Source organism: Pinus tabuliformis, chromosome 8 (assembly GCF_031772625.1).
Source record: "Pinus tabuliformis cultivar Carrire ecotype Pingquan chromosome 8, CPIR1, whole genome shotgun sequence".
In the NCBI taxonomy this organism is placed as follows: Eukaryota; Viridiplantae; Streptophyta; class Pinopsida; order Pinales; family Pinaceae; genus Pinus; species Pinus tabuliformis.
Window position 1 is genome coordinate 1,161,015,093 of NC_142294.1, and position 21,591 is coordinate 1,161,036,683.

General features: G+C 38.9%; 1 protein-coding gene across 2 annotated transcripts in view; it reads right to left on the bottom strand.

Moving 5' to 3' along the window:
* LOC149239467 (Ran-binding protein in the microtubule-organising centre protein) overlaps positions 1–21,591 on the bottom strand; it is a 328,713-nt gene that overhangs the window by 210,117 nt on the left and 97,005 nt on the right. For both annotated transcript variants that reach the window (XM_089373426.1, XM_089373427.1), the window contains exon 3: positions 19,492–19,572. In XM_089373426.1, coding sequence (XP_089229552.1) covers positions 19,492–19,572 — 81 coding nt within the window. The remainder of the gene's footprint in view (positions 1–19,491; positions 19,573–21,591) is intronic.

The following is a 21,591-nucleotide window of genomic DNA, read 5'->3' on the forward strand; positions in this document are numbered from 1 at the left end:
GGGTTTGGAATGGGGTTTTTGATGTATTGTTTTTTTAGTTTTTTTGGTTGGGTTTGGAATGGAGTTTCTTAAAAGTTAAAAATGTATGTAATTTTTTTTAGTTTTTGTACAATGTAAAAATTATTAATTAAAATACTAAATTGTAAGTTTGTAACTTGTAAATACTAAATTGTAATCCTTATTTTCCCATAGGTTCACAACTTCACCGAAACACCATTCAAGTTTTCAACTTCAAAGTTCAAAAACAAACATGCCAAGGAAATTGGACCCTTTCTGGGAATTTGGTGAACCTAGAGCTCCAAATGATAGACTAAACTTGACTTGCAAGTTGTGTGGCCACCCTATGTCCGGGGGGGTGTACAGATTGAAGTATCACCTTGCACAAATCCTTGGATTTGATGTGGGGCCTTGCACAAATAAAAATCATGAACTCATCCGAAGAGCCATGAAAGCATTGGAAACTTTAGACCAGAATAGAGAGGCCAAAGAAGAAATGAAGAGGCAACTAAAAAAATCATCTAAAGCAAGTGGCACTGGTTCTACTGCAGCATCAACCAATCCGGCAGCTGCCACATCATTTTTTGTTCCTCGAATCACACTTGGTTCACAGCCATCTATCAGTTCAATGCTAAAAAGAACTGAGAAAGAACAAGCTGACAGGTTGCTGGCAAAATTTCTCCTCTGGAGTGATATTCCTTTCAGCATTGTAAGGAATAATCCATTTTTCCAACCTACTATTGATGCTATTGCAAGTATTGGCCCAAGGTACAAAATCCCTTCTTATCATGATTTCAAAGGCTGGATTCTTCGAAATGAAAAGATTGACTGCACCAAAATATTGGAGGATTTTAGGGCATCATGGGCACAAACAGGATGCACTATTATGTCAGATGGTTGGACTAACCAAAAGGGGAGAACCCTTATAAACTTCTTGGTTAGTTGTCCCAAGGGGACTATGTTTATCAAATCTGTTGATGCATCTGCGCAAATCAAAGATGCAAAAACTTTATGTGATTTGCTAGATGTGTTTATTTTGGAGGTGGGTGCAGAAAATGTTGTCCTAGTCATAACGAACAATGTTGCAAATTATGTTGTTGCTGACAGGATGCTTATGGACAGGCATCCTAGTTTATTTTGGACACCTTGTGCTGCACACTGTATTGATTTGATGTTGGAGGACATAGGGAAAATTTCCTTTGTCAAAGATATTGTTGATTCATCCAAAAGCATTACAAAATTTATATATAACCATACATCTGTGCTTAGCTTGATGAGAAGATTCACCAACAACAAAGAGTTTGTGCGCCTCGCCATTACACGGTTTGCCACCAGTTTCATATCTCTTTAATCCCTCTTGAATTCTATGTGGGATGTGAAGAGAATGTTTCTTTCAGAGGAGTGGCATGCTTTGCCAATGAGCTGCAAATCAGAGGGAGAGGCCGTATGCAGACTAGTTTCATACCAGAAAGACTTTTGGGTTGGAGTGCAGGAGGTGTGCACCATTACTGAACCTTTGGTAAAGGTTCTTCGGTTGGTTAATGGTGAAAAGCCCGCAATGGGCTATTTGTATGAAGCCATGGACAGGGCCAAAGAAGCCATTCGGGCCTGCTTTGATGATAAGGGAGATGATGGGTTTCGGAGACAACTCCTCCTATGGGGAGTGATTGATGAGCAATGGAACAACACACTGCATCGTCCCATTCATGCTGCTGGGCTTTTCCTGAACCTCGCATTTTCTTACGCATGCGGGTTTGTATTTGATGCTGAGATCATGGATGGATTCTTATCCTGTGTCTAGAAGATGGTGCGATCTCCAGCAGAACATATAGAGATCTCTAAAGAAATTGAGACATATAGGATGGCAGGTGGCACATTTGGCTTTGACATGGCTGTCATTGATAGGACGATTAAAATGCCAGGTATTTTTTAGTTTGTAACTTTGTTTCAAATTTCATTGTCTCTTCAAATTCCATTTTTTTCTTATGTTTATTTAAAATTTTATTTGTAATTTTGTTGTAGATGCATGGTGGAGAATGTATGGTGGCAGGGTACCCCTTTTACAAAAGCTTGCCATTCACATCCTCAGCCAAACATGTAGCTCCTTAGGATGTGAGCGCAACTGGAGTGTATTTGAAAAAATACACAACAAGAAGCGCAACAAGTTAACACTTAAACATTTAAAATATTGCAAATTTCCAAATAAATTTTTGAATTCATTAAACAATATTTTTTATATAATTATTAATTATTATTTCATGATCTTTGTACAAGTTGGAGTCCCAGCGACTTAATGACATGGTCTACGTCTACTACAATCTTCGATTGTGGGTGAGGCAACTTGAAAGGCCACTTGATGTGGAGGCCATCTCATTGGATGGGATTGACATCACTGTTGCATGGAGGGTTGAGGCCGAGAGGCCTCTCATGGAGTCTGCTGGTGATTGGTTAGTGCAGGATGTAGTGGAGGAGGAGGAGGAACAGGAGAAGGAGGTGACACCACCTACCCAGGCTACCCCTACCACCAATAGAGGACGTGGTCTACTTCCTATAGCTCCTACTTCTAGTTCTTCAGCGTCTAGAGCACAACAGACTCCATTGCCAACTCCACCAGCACTAGCATCTACATCTAGAGGGAAAGGGAAAGGGAAAGCTGTGGCATTTTCTCGCAAGAGGGGCAGAGGAAATCAATAGGATTAGACTTTAGTTATTTTCTTCATTTTATTGTATAAGACATTATGACATGATGAGATACATTATTATATTTTTTGTTGATATTTTGAGGTTGAGTTGGGACTCACGAGTCAGGACTTACTATTCAGGACATGATTCAATGTTATGTGTGATTTTAGCACTAGAAATGATATTAAACATCTTATATATTAATTCTTTTATCATATTTATGTGTCAATGTATTTATTTTATGTTGTAGATGGTTTAGATATTAAAAAAATTGAAAAAAAATGAATATTTTTGTACCAAACGATTTTTTCCCGATAATTACGATTTTTTCCGATTTTTTCCTCCCGCCGATATTATCCCGATAACGATTAATGTAACATTGTTATTTACTGTCTTCTACAGTAAATTTCTAAGTAAATACATCTACAGCCTTCGCTTAATTTACATATATGTGGAAACAAAATATTGAGCAAGAAAGAAAAATACAACACATAGGACACACAGTTATTTTTGGACAAATAGTCCCCGGAAAAACCCAATGCGAGAAAACCGGTGCAGCAGCTCTGATGGTTTTATTATTATGCTACAATTCTAGGATGCTCAACTAGCAATCCGATACAAAGAGAATACTGAACAAAAGACTGGTGAAATGATCTCACCCTATCACTGGAGAATCAGTGACTGATCATGTTGCTTTGGAGGCTCTATGTCACCCTCTGCGTGGCCTCTGCACAGAACTGCGTCAACTTGGGCAGTTTCTGTGTCACCCCTCCTGGGTATTACGTTGCCTCTCCTCTGGATACTCTATTGGCTGAGAAATCGACTTTCTACCTCCTAGACTCACACCCTGGCTTTCGACAACTGAACTTCGACTTCCCCTCAATCATTGTGTTGCCTCTGCGTCAGCACTACGCAGGCTAGCATCAGCCTTCCTCTAAACGTCTTTCTGTTATCTCTCTACCTGGTACTCTCCGGAGATTCCTTTTCCCAGATTCTAACTGCCCCTCTACTGCAAGATCTCCTCAATCGATTTTTCCTTGTGAGAACTTCTCACTTCAGAAAATCGATTTCTTGATCTCTCTTTATGTGTTTACCAAATGACCCTCAAGCCCATTCTTATATCTTCCTGTTGGATAACCAACGGTCTGGATTAAAACATAATCAAAGGCTCAAATCATTTGGACTTGATCCATGACTTTTTCTAGAAGTTTCACCCCTGATTAGATTAATACCCATTAATATTTTAGTTTTCCTAAGTTTAGACTTAGGAACCCCATTAAAAATATTAATTATTTTTATAAAATCACTTCTGGGTGGAATTTCCCAAAACGCTTTCTGGGTTCTTTGGAATACCTGTGCCCAAGCCTCCCTGCAAAATTTGAGGCTTAGAGCACATCCGATGCTACCCCAAATCAACAATCAAGGCATTTGAACCATCTCGTTGAGGGAACTTCATTTTGTCTTCAAGATTTCGTTCTACAACACGATTGGAGACACCACTTCAAGGAGAGGTCGCTCTATCAAGGTTTGAAATTCACCAAGAGGGTTAAGCAACAATGAAGGCAAATTCCATTTTGAACCAAGCCCACTCCCTTTGAACAAACCATCCATATCAACTTAAAGGGGTATTGACTTCACATTCCAGCAAAAGGTGAGACACAAAAATGCACAGGTATAACACAACAACCACTTGTTTTCAAAATATAAAATTTATTTTATTTTCTGCAGTTAGATTAGGATATCAACTTGCCGGTTTTTCATGTTTTTATCTTTTAGCAAGATAAAATCATTAGGATAATTGATTTAATTGATAGATCTTACCAAGATAGGATACAAGTTTCATTGCATGATATTTTTATGCTTGTATCTAGCCATTGGCATCGAATAGCTGAGTTTTTACAGGGTATATCGAGTGGGATCTGCAAACTACAGTAAGGTCTACAGCCCTCCAAGTACATAAACAGAACCTGGAATCTTGTCATTTGCTCTAAACTGTTTAAAAAGTGTTACTTTCAGTATTTAGAGTAAATTTCACTAATTTCCAGCCATAACTACTTGTCAAATCTAAAATTGGAAATTTTCGGTTGTGTAAACACAAAGTTTTCACCCAGATATCTGAAAAGTAATTTCTAGCTTGCTGGAAATTTACTTTTCAGCCATGTGTTGGGTTGAGGGGAGGCGCCAAAAGCCTCTATACTCACCCTTGTATCTCTTCCACCCCTAAACTAACCATCTAGAGGTTCTAAGGCACCTATAAGGTGGTTGTAACAGTCAAATCAATTTGTTGTCCCTCTATTTACAGACTTCACAGTGTGTCACACAAGATAACAAGATGTTTTGAGCCATACCTCCTTAATCAGTGATCCAAACTGAAGGATGCCTATATTTATAGTTAGGATTTTCAGTGTAGACCAGAATCCATAGGTTATATCCCATCTTTTCAGAGAATTTTGGCTACTAATATTTGCTATTTAGATTTCTGCTACTACAATGACATTTTTACAGCTAGACAGCAGGTACAAGTGAACGCCTCCACCTTAAGTAACTCCATATAAGGCATTGGTCTTGCACCAGAGTTATTTGGGATAGATTTAGGGACTCCTCCCTTAGTTGTTTAGGGAGTGTTGGACTTAAATAGTGGGGGCTTTGGTGGAGATGATAATTGGTCAATGCCCTATGTGTGCCCATCTAATAGGTTAACAAAACACTGCTAATTTAATTGGTAACAGTGCCCCTGGGTGATGGGATCACCGTAAAAGAGTTGATCCATTGAAGAAGGATTCGGCCTAGGGGAGGCTGGAGAGTGTGGATACTAAGTATGATGGCCCCCTACATGTGAAGGGATAGATATCTCTAGTCTAAGTGCTAGAAGAAACTAAAAAGGGTGCGAATCCCCCTAAATAGGCAATGAAATCTACCATGGATCTCATAATACATGGGGCAATGGAAGATGAAGTGCTCCTCCAACTCAATTCCTCAAAGATGACATTGCTAGTAGATCTTGTCTAAGTGACCTATCTGGTGATCCGTGTCAATCTGCAATTGATGAGATCCAACTCTGAATTGTTCTAAGGGAATCCGAAGGCCTTGCATCCGATGGCTAGGCACGTAACGGGGACGAACAATGAGTTTGTCCCTCATCTTCTTTAAGTGCTCAACATAGAAGGCCATCTTCAAACGTAAACAACCCTGAGGGTTTATCCAAGTGACCTATGCATATTGCCTATAGATATCTTCGTGAATAATAGTATCTGTCTCATGTTTGGTTGGTAAGAGGTGGTCGGGTGCACATAAGAAATATCTAAATGGAAGAAGTCGGTCCAACATAATACCAATTGATATAAGAACATTTGAGGCTCTAATGTACGAGCATCAAATCCAAGCGGAAGAACTAGCAGCTACAACGGATTTTAATGAACGGTAGGCCAAGTATGGATATTTGTCACGCCTTACATTGTATCAGAAACCAAACAAGATATAAAAGTGAGACAAGACTGAACACTGACTCGAGTCAAAAAGGGCGAGCACCAAACTCTATGAGGATGATGGGATGAGGAACTATCTATTTGCATTAGAATGAAGCAATGAAGTGTTGAGAAATCTATAGGCCAATACTTAGAATGATTTCTCTATTCTTGATAACTACTTGTGATGTCTTTTTACTTTTTCTTACTTGTTAGCCTCTTCTCTTATTATTATGTTTGTTCTTATCATCAAATAGCTACCAAAACAAGAAGAACAATAGTACACAAGAACACAATATATAGGCTACAAGCCAGGGCCAAAACCTCTTCACTTGAGAGGAAAACCTGTAAATCTCCTATTATTATAGATTCTTCAACTAACAAATTCCAAGACCTCTAGACCAAGACCAATTAATTCCAAGACCAAGTCTGGCCTTCTTGATGATGTGCTTCCTTTGTCTAATTCAAACCCAGTCAAATCTCTTCCAACAGCACAACTTCGACCCCCAGCTTCAGATTTTCAGCCTCTACCGCAAGTCTGAAATTTTCGGCCCCTACAACTGCTACTGCATCCACACGTGTGAGCGAAAATTAGCCTTACAAGGCCTCCCAGTAGCTTCGCTTTACTTGCTTCCTTTTCTAGGCTAGATAGTGACCTAATAGGCTCCTCTTTCAGCGACTTCGATCTTCTTCTAGCAACTTGAGAATTTTGACCTTTAAGCAACAAACCCTAGCTCTTCTTCTTCACACGTAAGAGATAATTAGCCCAAAAACTTCTTCGTTCATCCTTCTCCTTCTTCGCTAGCCTTCTTGCTCTCCTCCTTCGCTTGGATGATGAGAAGTGAATGTGTGTATTGTTGAAGAATCTAGGGCAATGGGGTATAGTAGGATTCTTCTTGACTTGATAACAATTTGTGATGCACTTTTACAATTTATCTTCTTCTTCTCATTAGTGTGTGTGTTTCGTCAAACTGCTATCAAAACAAAATAACAAGAACACAAAGTTTGGCTCTCTGTCAGGGACAAACACTCTCCACTCTTGAGAGGGAAACCCTTTGTAAGATTTCTCTTATTGAAGCTTCTTATTTGAACAACTGCCAAACCCTAAACCCTTGACTAGGACATCCTCCAAGCATAGGTCAAATCCTTCCACTTTTTGCACTATCACTTCCGACACTTGGCTGCTTAGCAGTTCTTCCTTCTTCAGCTGCTTGTCTAGGTTAGGAAACCCTAGGACATTAGGGCTTCTTTGTTTCATTATAGAGAGTACCTTCTTCCCTTTCTTTGGATACCTTGTAGACCTAGATGCACATCCAAATGAGACCTCTAAGTGTGTTGCCCTCAACTGTGGTCAAATCTGCATAAGTTGACTTCTGAAAACTTTGCATGTGTGGACAGAAACCCTAGGAACAGTCCTCTTGACCTCACTATCTTTTCCTTCTTTCATTGCTGGACAAAAAGGCCTTGTAGGCCTATTTTACACCCAAAACAGTAAGGAATATGATGTTGTCATATTACTGTTGATGTAGCCGCAGACTGTCCCTCATCCCTACACACATGTGGTTGTACATACCCTAGAGAACAGCTTTGTACCTTCGTTGTCCTTCCTCCTTGCTTTGTTGCCCTAACAGACCTTTTACCTTGACTTTTCTTTGTCCTCCTTATCTCCTCTTTCTTGCGGATTTCAAAGTTTGTGTTCCACGTTGAATGAGGAGTGGACAACCTCTATAAATAGAGGTATGTCCCTCTTCTAGCCGACATGACTGTCCTTGAAGCCAACTTGACAGTTTGCTTTATAATTCATCTTTTATTCATTCTTTGTTGCTTGTAGACTTCGTTGGTGCTAGAAGAGGATTTGCCCATGCTTGGAGGTGTTCCCATGACCTTGTATGATAACACATATGATGTAACATGCCCTCAAAGGATCTTATCATAATTACATTTTGACTTTGACTCTCTAGAAGCACTTCAAAATGCGCTTGACCTATTTTCAATGAGCAAGAAACTCATTGACATATAATACAAAAATAATTTCTCTTTTCTTGAACAAGTACAAATATCAAAATTACACTTATGAAGACCTAGCCTAGTTACATTTCCTTCAACACTCCCTCTTAACAAGGGAGGTATTCATACAATATTACAAGGTGTTTGGTAATTTTCAATCTTGAAGAATTCACATAAGAGAAACCGGATTTGCAATCCATCTGTTATAGCATCATATTCATCAGCATTGTCATAGTGCAAGGCCTTGACTAACAGCTCCATCTCTTTACGAGACCATGAGCTACAATGCTGGCAAGACCAATGATTTATAGACACCTTCATCATTGTCTCTCAAGGTACATACCCACCCAGGTGTTCTCGAGTATGACCTTCTAGGACTATTCTTATCTTGGGTTCCCAGCCCTCAAAGAATATCGGTCCTCTTACCTACTCTTGTCTTGGATGCCCTACACATCCTCAAAGAGTATCAGATGCCAAATGATTACCTAATCCTCCCATTATTTCTTCCCAAGTGAAGACAAAAATTTTGTGTCGATCACTTTCCTTCTTGGTTTGTCATGTCATTGCTTCGTGGAAACTGACTATTAGGTTCTTCTTGTCATCTTGGCCACTCCTTTGTCATTTTTTCCATGCTAGGTAATGCTCTCCTCATGGATGCTCCATCGTACTTGCTAGGTTATATGCTTTGACCTAGTAGTCCATCATGACTTCATCCTGATATTGCTTCAACATTGCTTTTCCTTTTCTTGGATGGCTTCTGCATCACGACATCTTCATAGAGTAGAATCAATTATCTACACCTTTTATATCTCCAAGGCCTTCAAAGGTATCAAGGGTCCTTTCTTCTTTTATCAGAGTTGCCCTACCTTCTTTCGGGAGATATCTTTCAAGGCATTTTGTCAGAGAGTGATTCTTGGTGATCATGGTGTTCTTCGCATGCTTGATCTCTTTCTTCATTTGCTTCTTCTCAGATAGATAGGTCAACCATCTAATGCTTCTTGTGGAAGCATTCCTTCATTGAGTGCTTTCTAGACTTGTCAGCATTTCTTCTTGCTTCTTAGTCATCAATCTGATGCTCCTTATGTGAGCATATTCTTTTGTTGACCTTCATCGCATTGTAGTGCATGCCTTCGAGCATGTCCTTGGTGAAAGAGATTCTTTCATGCTTGATCATATTATACCCATGACTCAATAATACACAAATGATAACATGACTAAAACTTTGATGCATACATACCTCATCTTGATTCTCCTTTGATCATCCTTGCTTCATTTGATTGACCTTGGTGTGGTCCTTACTTCATCTTAGGTTCCCTGCATATCAACCCTTTTCTTGAATCCCATGAATGGGATTCCAATGAGACATATGCGTTGGTTCATGAACCTTCTTTTGAAGATTCCATCATAGGATCTTAAAGATCCTTGTCTTGCAAATGTTTCCTTTCTTTTGATGAAGTGGGTCTTCTAAGATTTCATGATCAATTTTTCTTTCATCATGTATGAGGTCCTATACGAGGTATGCTTCTTCTACATGAATGTCTTGAGCTATATCTACCATGCTCCTATATTCTAGAAGATATTTCTACTTACACATTTTTGTTCTTCTCATGAATGCTACATCTTACATGAGTGTCTAGAAATCTATGTACATCATGTTGCTAGATTCTAGAGGGTGTTTCTAGCAATGCAATTTTAATTTATTCCTACATGCTCCTATTCTACTCAAAACTTTGAAAGAAGTCTAGAAGTAAAGAGTTTGACCTAGTCATAGTAGAGATCTAGAGGATCTTCCTTCTTTTGCTTCTTTCCTTCTTCTTTCACCTCTTGAGTTATGTGAGCTTCTTCCCTCTTCCTTTTGTTATTGTTGTTCTTCTTAAGCTTAGGACAATTCGTTTTGTAGTGTCCATATTCTTGGCATACAAAACATTGGATCTTAGACATGTCTTTGTTGTTTGTTCTTCGTGGACCAAAATTGCCAAATTTACCCTTTCTTTTGGCCATGGTAGTAAATACTTGCGCGTTTGATCCCACATCTTCTTTTGCCTTAAGTTTGGTTTCCTCTGTCCTGCATTGAGACCACATTTCACTGAGAGTGGTTGCATCTTTCTTGGCATATATGCTTGATGTGAAGTTTCCCCACTCTTCAGGTAGAGCATTGAGTACTACAGTTGTCATCTCTTTGTCAAACATGACTTCCCCAAGCTCTTGAAGTTGATCTCTCATTTCAGTGATTTTCATGAAGTAGGGAGTTATTTCTTCCTCTGTTATCTTCATCTTGTATAATTCATTCCTTAGAGAATTACTTCTCCGGTTGTAGATATCGAGAATAGCTCTACTAGCTTATCATAAATTTCTTTCGATGTCTCAAACTTGGAGACATAAAGAATGAGAGAGTCTTTGATTGATTATATCAGAATCCTTTGAGCTCTTGTCTCATCCTTATTGTACTTGGCTAAGGCTTGAGTCTACTCCTTAGCAGGGATAGTGATATTCCCTTTGACATGCTCTAGGAGTTCATTCTCCTTAAGTAGTAGATTAGTCCTCTTCTTCCATGCAAGAAAGTTATTGGTACCTACCAATTTATTGCTTTCCTCGCAAAAAGACATTGATGTATTTTCAGAAGGGGACATCTACTTACTTGATAGATTTTGCGATGTAATGGAATTGCTTCCTCCTTGAAGGCTTGGTGGCTTGTCTTTCCTAGATCTTGATGCTCTTCAAGTTGCCTTCTTCAAGTGGATTGGCTTGATGACTTGTAGCTTGATGTAGGTCCTGCTTCAATCTGCTCTTCTTTGTAGGTGCCTTTATGTAAGGCTCCTCTTCTAGATTTGTAGACCTCCTTGATGAATGATGGATTGTAGACCCTTCTTGTCCTTGAAGTGATTGAGACTTCTAGGCTTGATGGTTCAACTTTGTAGATGCTTCCCCTTGATGAGTGGTCTTGTGTTTCCCTTTCCTTGATGTGTCACCTAAGCTCTGATACCATGTTGAAGAATCTACGGCAATGGGGTATAGTAGGATTCTTCTTGACTTGATAACAATTTGTGATGCACTTTTACAATTTATCTTCTTCTTCTTATTAGTGTGTGTGTTTCATCAAACTGCTACCAAAACAAAATAACAAGAACACAAAGTTTGGCTCTCTGTTAGGGACAAACCCTCTCCACTCTTGAGAGGGAAACCCTTTGTAAGATTTCTCTTATTGAAGCTTCTAATCTGAACAACTGCCAAACACTAGACCCTTGACTAGGACATCCTCCAAGCATAGGTCAAATCCTTCCTCTTTCTACACTCTCTTCTGGCACTTGGCTGCTTAGCACTTCTTCCTTCTTCAGCTGCTTGTCTAGGTTAGGAAACCCTAGGGCATTAGGGCTTCTTTGTTTCATTATAGAGAGTACCTTCTTCCCTTTCTTTGGATACCTTGTAGACCTAAATGCACATCCAAATGATACCTTTAAGTGTGTTGCCCTCAACTATGGTCAAATCTGCATAAGTTGACTTCTGAAAACTTCACGTGTGGACAAAAACCCTAGGAACAGTCCTCTTGACCTCGCTGTCTTTTCCTTCTTTCTTTGCTGGAGAGAGAGGCCTTGTAGGCCTATTTTACACCCAAACAATAACGAATATGTTGCTGTCATCTTACTACTGATGTAGCTGCAGAGTGTCCCTCATCCCTTCACACGTGTGGTTGTACCCTAGAAAACAGCTCTATACCTTCGTTGTCCTTCCTCCTTGCTTTGCTGCCCTAACAGACCTTTTACCTTGACTTTTCTTCGTCCTCCTTATCTCCTCTTTCTTGCGGATTTCAGAGCTTGTGTTCCACGTTGAATGAGGAGTTGATAGCCTCTATAAATAGAGGTTTGTCCCTCCTCTTCCAGCCGACATGACTATCCTTGAAGCTGACATGACAGTTTGCTTTATAATTCATCTTTTATTCTTTCTTTGTTGCTTGTAGACTTCGTTGGTGCTAGGAGAGGATTTGTCCATGCTTGGAGGTGTTCCCATGACCTTGTATGATAACACATATGATGTAACATGCCCTCAAAGGGTCTTATCATAATTACATTTTGACTTTAACTCTCTAGAAGCACTTCAAAATGTGCTTGACCTATTTTCAATGAGCAAGAAACTCATAGACAAATAATACAAAAATATTTTCTCTTTTCTTGAATAAGTACAAATATCAAAATTACATTTATGAAGACCTAGCCTAGTTACATTTCCTTCAACGTGTACAAGGGGGATCAAGTTTCTTCCTTTATATAGGTCTTTAAGGTTGACGAGGCTCCTCAAAATAGGCCGACTTTTTAGCTGGCAAGACAACTTGGTCTTGGAGGGTATTCTAACACTTTTAAATACAAAAATAATTCTTTTTACAGGTTACAATGTGCCCGATGGGGTCTTCAACATATGACAATGACACTTTTGACTTCTTGACCTAGGACAAACCCTAGAAGCACTCAATATGTGCTTGACCTCTAAAATAAAAGTCCTTGAGCATGAAACCCATGCTTTAAAATAACATTAGTAATTTTTCTTTTATTTACAATATACAAGAATCAAAAGTACATTTCATATTTACAAAGACCGAACCTAGTTACACATTTTTCAACACGAAGGAGGATGGTCTGTACTCTCTCTACTAAGAACCAATCAGACTCTAGTAAACCAAGTCCCTAGACCTCAAATCCATATAGAAATGTGGGGTGGACGATGGGTGGACGAGAGTGTCCATGAGCAACATCTTGGACGATATGTCCTGAAAGTGATGTTGAAAACATTGTTTCTCTAGAAGCGCCAAGGACCCATAGCCCTTGTTGATTCAGGGCTGAAGTGCATGACGCAAAAGGAAAAATCATAATTTCACATTTATTGCTAGAAATCATGAGTTTTTGAAGACAATTTTCTCTTGTTTGAAATCTCAATTTTTTGCAATGTTGTCCATGTTTTGGTGATTTTTTCATCTATGATTCCAACAATAAGTGTATATATCATCTAATTGTACAAAAAAATTTAGCTACAAAAATAAAATTAAGGAGTTGCATTTGCAATCTGTCAGACCAGGAGGTAACTCCTCAAATGTACTCTTATTATTCATTCAGGTTGTTCATTATTATATATAAGAGGGAGTGATTGTTCAATTCATCTCCTTATGATACTCCATTTTCTCTATCATTTATTTACACTAATTACAGTTGTTCACCCAATCCCTATGATTAGGTGTCAACATTCCCCCCCTTAATTTGAAGGGATGTTGGTGAGTCCAAGCATCGTTTTGAATCTTTCAAGTTTTTCTCTTCCAATCGCGTTGGTGAAGATATCTGCAATCTGCTCATTAGTGGAACAATGGCGAAGATGGATTGTTTTTGCCTCAACATGATGTCGAATCAGATGATACTTTCTATTGATGTGCTTCGTTCGATCATGGAACTTTGGGTTCATGGCCAACTTTATTGCCGAGGTATTGTTAATCATGAGTGGAGTTGATTGTACTTGTTTTGCCTACAATCTTCCAGAATTTTCCTGAGCCACACAATTTCTTTTGTTGCCTTAGTTGCTGCCACATATTCTGCCTCTATTGTGGAATCTACTGGCACTAATTATTTGCGTGATCTCCAGGAGACAACTCCTAATCCAAGACTCATTGCATAACCCGAAGTAGATACCCCAGTTTCTTTGTCTCCATCGAACTTTGAATCAAAGTATCCAATCAAGCTGAAGTTGCCCACTTGTGTATACTTGATTCCAAAGTCTTGAGTTCCCTTCAAGTACTTTAGAACTCTTTTTGCAGCAGACCAATGTCCCTCACAAGGCTTTTGCATAAACCTGGAGAGGATTCCAACAGCGAACGAAATGTCTGGTCTGGTAGTAGTTAAGTACTTGAGACTTCCAACAAGCTGTCTATACTTTGTTGCATCCTCAAATTCTTTTCCTTCAATGGATGTGAGATTTAAGTTTTGTTCCATTGGAGTAGTCAGAGGATTGCATTCAGTCATGCCAAACCTGTTCAACAGATCTCCAATGTACTTTTTTTGAGAATGGAATATGGACTTCAGATGTTGAGTTACTTCAATACCAAGATAGTAATGAACATAGCCTAAATCAGTCATTTCAAAACCTTTCCTCAATTCCTTCTTTATGGATGCAATGTAACTCTCATTGTTCCCTGTCATCAAAAGATCATCTACATATATCACAAGATATACAACTGTTTTGCCAACCTTCTTGACAAACAAAGTTGCATCATCAAGATCATAATGTTTGAAATTGAGTTTCAGAAGATGCTCAGTTAGTTTTTCATACCAGGCTCGCGGTGCTTGTTTGAGGCCATACAAGGATTTCACAAGTTTGCATACTTTATGTTCATGTCCTTTTACAGCAAATCCTTCAGGCTAGGACATAAAAACATTCTCTTTTAGATCTCCATTCAAGAAAGCAGTTTTTACATCCATTTGATGAACTTTCCAACTATTCTGAGTTGCTAGGGCAAAGAGTGTCCGAATGGTAGCCCATTTTGTTGTGGGGGCAAAAGTCTCATCATAATTGACCCCTTCCTTCTGTGCAAAACCTTTTGCCACAAGCTTGGCTTTGTGCTTGTCAAGTGAGCGATCAGCTTTATACTTGTTCTTGTAGACCCACTTGCAGCCAATTGGCTTGGTTCCCAATGGAGGATCAACCAACTTCCAAGTGCCATTCTTTATCGAGGCATCATACTCTTTTTGCATTGCTTCTTTCCATTCATCATGAGAAGAAGCTTCTTTGAAGGAAGTTGGTTCAAAATCTATAGACATATTCAATTCACAATCATAAGAAACATCCATATCAACAGCTGAATCAAAGTCATCTACATCACCTCCATTTTGCCAGGTTGAAATTCTAGTTCCTGTCTTTCCAACCTCATCAGGATGAACACTTTCAAGTGTCTTTGTCAGCCACTTTGGGGGACCTTTCTAAGATGGTCCAAGCTGCTCCGTTGATTGAGTTGGGACTGAATCAAGATTGAATCTCCCAATTCTGTCAATCACATCACTCAAAGTATCATCCGTTGTTGGAGTTTCATGCGAGGGAGAGAGTGCTTCAGAAGAAGATTCCACAGGTTGATCTAGTATAGCAATCCCCCCTTCAAGATGTGGAATCTGATTATCAAATTCTTGAAATGATTTTGCATTTGCGAATATATCCAAGCGATCAAGTTGCCACTCAACAACATTGTCAGTTTTGGATAATTCAAGAAGATTACATCTCTAGATACAACAAACTTTTTATTGACTTCATCATAGAGACGATATGCTTTGGAGGTGTTTGAACACCCCAAGAAGATACACTTACGACTTCTTGCACCAAGTTTGTTTCTATGTACCTTTGGTATCAAAGCATAACATGTGGAACCAAAGACCCTAAGATGCTTTACCGAAGGAATGTGTCCATACCACATTTCATAAGGAGTCTTGTTTCTAATAGCATTAGATGGACATCTATTCTTTACATATACAGCACATAGAACTGCATCAGCCCAAAACATCATTTTTACATTTTTGAAAAACATCATGGAGCGTACCATATTTAAGATTGTCCTATTCATTCTTTTAGCTACTCTGTTCTGTTGTGGATTATAAGGCACAGTTGTTTGATGTTTGATCCCATGTTGGCGAAGATAGTGTTCAAATTCATTTGAAGTGTTTTCTTTTCCATTATTAGTGTGAATAGAGCCAATATGAGATTGTGCATCATTTTCAATCCATGTATGAAAGTTCTTGAATGTTTGAAAAGCATCAGATTTGTTCTTCAATAAATAAACCCAACACATTCTGGTGTAGTCATCAATAAATGTCATCATATATTTATTTCCATTTGCAAAAGGAACAGGCATTGGACCACATAAATCTGAATGAATGAGTTCAAGTTTTTTATGTGCTCTGGAATGTGAATCATGAAAAGATTGTTTGCTATGCTTTCGTAGAATGCAAGCATCACATTGCTTAAGTTTCCTAGGAATTGTAGGCAAACCAGTAACACCATTTTTCTTCAACAAGCGGAGCCTATCATAGTTCAAGTGTCCAAATCTAGCATGCCATAATAAACTTGATGGAAATGTACCTTCTTCATAATGAGAATTGTATGAGAAATTTTGTGCATGAGCAGAGATACCCTGCAACTTGAGAAGCCTTTCTTCTTCTATCCCCGTCATGACAAGTGAGTGGTCTGATGCTTTTCTCACCTCAAGCTTGCCATCAAAGATATGAATGGAGTGTCCTTGCTGGCAGATGTGGACCAAGGACAGCAAGTTTCTCCTCAGTTGTGGGAGATATAAAACATGATGCAGAAGAAAGTCTAGAAGACCAGGCAATTTAAACCTGATTGTACCAAGCCCTGATGGCTTGAGTTTTGATTTGTCTGCAACGTATACTGCTCCATCAACATTGTCAGTAAATTCTTCAAAAAATCTCCTCTAAAAGTCATGTGGCAAGTTGCTCCTGAATCAAGCAACCAGCCATTTTTCCAAGAAGCAAGTGAAGCATTAAATAAGTCTTCATTTACTCCAATATTACAGTGTGCCACAACATAGTGAGCGGATTCAGGTGCTTTACCTTTCTCTTTGTCATTAGTTTTACCTTTGGGTTGGTTTCTTTCATGCTCAATTCTATCCCAAGGCAGCTTGCATGTGGATGCATCATGTGATCCATCTCTTTTGCAGTGTATGCAGTGCAAATCTGACTTTTCTCCTTGAGAGTGTCTGCCCCCCTGCCTTTGAAATTTCTTCCTCTTCCTCTTCGACCACCTCTTCCTCTCGAAGAATCTTGAGAAAGATTCTTCTCTCTATGTGTAAGGCACACAGCCTCTTCAGAAGACTGAGGAGTTGTCTTCTTCCCAAAAGCTTTCTCTCTTTCAGCAATTTTTTTCACAAGGGAGTCAAAGGTAATATCTTTGAGGTTTCCATTTGCTTGCAATGACTCAAGATAATTTGAGTAAGTGGGATAAAGTGCCTTGAAAAAAGCTATCAGAGGAATGTCCAGTTCAACATTAGGGACTTTGATATCATGCATAATAGATTTTACTTTTGATGAAAAAGCAAGAGGATCATCATTTTGTAATTCAAGGGTGAACAATTTAATCATGAGTTGAACAACTTCAAGTGCAAAGTGTGAGTTATAAAGTTCCTTCAGTTTTTGTAAGGCTTCGAAAGCATTTGAAAATGGCGAAATATGGCGACTCACCTCTTCATTTACTGATGTTGCAATCAATGCATAAGCCTTGTTGTTCTTATTTTCCCAAATGGCGAATTCCTTGTCTGAGGTAGGCTGTTCTGGCTCTTTGTCTCCGTCTCCAACACACACTCCTTTCCACATCTCATTATAAATGAGAATGTGTTTGATTTTCCGCGACCATTCTGGATAGTTCTCCTTCCCGGTGAGAACCACTCCCACAATAGTTATCAATGAGTGCATTTTAAAAATGTACTGTGTAAAAAAATGACACGTGAGGTTGACAAAAATGAGGTGGTAGTTTGTAATTCGACTACTGGTTAACTTTGTAACCAATCAGCTGTGCTTAAATCCGGTTCTGTACGTGGATTTCCCCCCTGAGGGTCCGCTTATCTGACCAATCACTATCGGTCCCTCATTGACGTCTCCTTTTATCAATCACTTCAATCCGCGCCATTGATCTCACTTCTCCAAATCCAATGGATATCGCATCGTCCGGTCACCAACTAACCCGGACGATCTCCACCGTCGATGTGACTCGTGCAATCTCATGACGGAACCAAAAGGAATTAAAACCCCAGTTCATAACCTTATCGCGTCCGAAATTTAAATTAACTCACATGCATCTTCCGACGTGATCACTGTCAGATCTGCCCGTCTAATCGAAACTATCGCGTCACCTACTCGCCAACTAGCTTGGCAGATCTCCACCGTCAATCAATCCTGCTTGATTCAACGGCTATCGCATAATCTCGCGTGAAATCTTGCACGATGCATAACAAATCGAGAGCGCGCGAGAAAAGTGGTTTTCTCGTGCTACGTGTCGCCCGCTAAGGTTAATCGCGTGAAATTTAGGAATACCATTTCCAGCCTTTAGGGTGCGCGAGATACCGCTTACCACTTGCTGAATACTACCCACATGCTTAATTCAAAAGACGCTTAAGAAAAGGTTTAACGCTTAAACTCAGTATTAACGCTTAACACTAATTGACTGTGATTTATAAATAAAATGTATGAACAGATAAAAATACCCGATTAGGGTCCAAAACGCCGATACACAGTCATAAGAGAATTTCATTCATCACACCCGTGTTTAACACTATGAAACCAAGAGAGTGATACCTCAACTGCACTTGTGGAGCAGTTGCCTCACATAACCAACCGAACGTCTGCAACAGTTGCCAGAGGGACAGCAGTTGCGAGAGAGGGGCAGCAAAGCAGAGAGAGAAGCCAAAAATGGCGTTGGCTCTGATACCATGTCAGACCAGGAGGTAACTCCTCAAATGTAAGTATTATTCATTCAGGTTGTTCATTATTATATACAAGAGGGAGTGACTGTTCAGTTCATCTCCCAATGACTCCATTTTCTCTATTATTTATTTACACAAATTACAGTTGTTCACCCAATCCCTATGATTAGGTGTCAACATTCAATGCATAGATACAGTGTTGGGGGCAAATACGCCTCACCCCACAGAGCTGCAGACTGCACCTTACAAAAATTTTAAAATATCAAACGTTAAAAGACTGCCAGCAATAAACTGAAATTAACCAAAGCACATTTACATGTATTGCATTGTTGTAATAGCTTCATAACATACAGAAATATGCTGAAATTAAAAAGCTGAGCATTGGGCTGAAATTAACAGCAAAAATTGATTGGACCAGCAGAGTTTTTGGAACAGTTTCATAGTGTAAACCAATAATCATGCTAAGATTTAGATCAACTACTTCAGAAATCATGGAGATGCTATGGTACAACTACATACAGCCAAGAAATTTCTCTCTTAACTACAAAGCCCTTGTTTGATGGCCAAAATGACAAAATGTGAATATAAATAGTGCATAGAGACAAATTAATAGCATCATTCTTCACACTATAAATTAAACACCATTGCATAGTCTTTTCCAGCTTATGATAGACACGAGGAAAGTACCAAGTTTGAACTATTCTAGATGTAAAACTGAAAAAAACTTGCAAGTTATTCGCATAAAAAGGAAGTTTAGAAATCAAGAAGTTTGACTTTGTTTGCCCTCTTGCATAAAAAGACATATCATAGAATGAGAAAACTTTTAATTTCTTGCAAACTAAAGTCAAAGTTGGCAGATCATAAAATGCATGGGCAAGGTATAATTACCTCTTCTGCCACTGGTGAGGTTTGGTCGTCCTTGTCATATATAAAAGCCAGTAGTACCCGCTTGAACTCCTCATAAGCCTCCTATATAAGAAGGGGAGACAATGATCCAATTTCTAAATAAGTAAAGAGGGAGAAAAGACCCAGAATCACCATTCATGACAGCAGCAGGATTAGAATCAGATTTAATATATGGATATTGAAGCAAGTAGTGCATGTGAGTCTGTGACAGTGGCAGTATCTTACATTGGAATAGCAAGCAAGCATGCAAATCAATGAAAAGAAGTTCATTAGAATGCAATACAACTGATGCATGTATGATGTTTTATAATAGCAATTATTATAATAAAATTTTAAAATAACCCAGCACATATAACTACCTCCCAAACCAGCCTATGTTATACCAAGTTTCTAGTACACGAGCGCATAGGTACATGGACACGCATACCCAGTATGTCTACATAGTACAGACCAACCCCACCCCTCATACCTGGGTACACCAGGGGTACGACATAGGGGACACTGCCTCAAATATTAAAGATATATGAATGTCTAAAATTTTGAATTTCCAAATAATAATCAGTAGTAATATTGTAATATATACTTGATGTATACATGAATAATGATACCAATGACTGTTCAGTGTAAAATCCAATGAAAACACACTACAAATCCACTGTGGTTATGAGCTTTTAGCTACCAAACCACTGCCCAGCAACAGCAAAATGATGGCCAAACACTAACAAATGATCATTGTGATTTCCTTTTGTACTAGATTGGTTCATACACTGTAGGAGAGTTGGTGGAACCAAGTAAAACATGGTGGGAAACTAGTAATCAAGCATGCAAATCAATGAAAAGAAGTTCATTAGAAAGCAATACAACTGATGCATGTATGATGTTTTATAATAGCAATTATTATAATAAATTTTTAAAATAACCCAGCACATATAACTACCTCCCAAACCAGCCTATGTTATACCAAGTTTCTAGTACACGAGCGCATAGGTACATGGACACGCATACCCAGTATGTCTACATAGTACAGACCAACCCCACCCCTCATACCTGGGTACACCAGGGGTACGACATAGGGGACACTGCCTCAAATATTAAAGAATAAGATATATGAATGTCTAAAATTTTGAATTTCCAAATAATAATCAGTAGTAATATTGTAATATATACTTGATGCATACATGAATAATGATACCAATGACTGTTCAGTGTAAAATCCAATGAAAACACACTACAAATCCACTGTGGTTATGAGCTTTTAGCTACCAAACCACTGCCCAGCAACAGCAAAATGATGGCCAAACACTAACAAATGATCATTGTGATTTCCTTTTGTACTAGATTGGTTCATACACTGTAGGAGAGTTGGTGGAACCAAGTAAAACATGGTGGGAAACTAGTAATCAGGTTTCAAAGAAGCTTTTACAAATGTTTATTTTCAAAAATGGGTGCCACTGATAGGTACTATTTCCACCGAAATAAGCATAAATTCCTGATTATGATGAGTGCATAAGGTAATGAAGAATTGTCTGAAGAATAAATGAAATATTTTGCTGCAAATCTTACCTTTGCGGCATCATTCTACATGTTTTTGTGCATAGTTCTCCACTGAATGTACCTTTCACATTCTCCAAGGTAGATTTGCATATTTCGAGACATGACTCATCATCTCATGGACCCTTGGCATACTTTGCACGAAGTGGATGAAGTTCCTAGGAGGATGCCCTACACTACATGTCAACACACGGCATCTAAACCTTGTCTACAAGGTGAAATGCACAATTCTAACATTTCTGGGAGGAACGCCCTTCAACAAAGAAGGTTGTATGATTTTTTATGCTCTTAATTCTTGGATGATTAGCCTACTTTGAAAGGCACCCTAGCTTGGAGAGTTAATAAGCATTTTGAGCCGTGTCTTCCACATATATCAAGGAATGGTGGTCATATTTGGGAGAGCATGCCACTTCTTAGAGGATTTTTTAATTTTATGGGAGAAGTAGTCAACGGAATTTGCTTGGAGAGCACCCTACCTAGAAAGCAATGTTATAGAAACCGGTAGAACCAGCCAGTCTGGCAATTTTGATC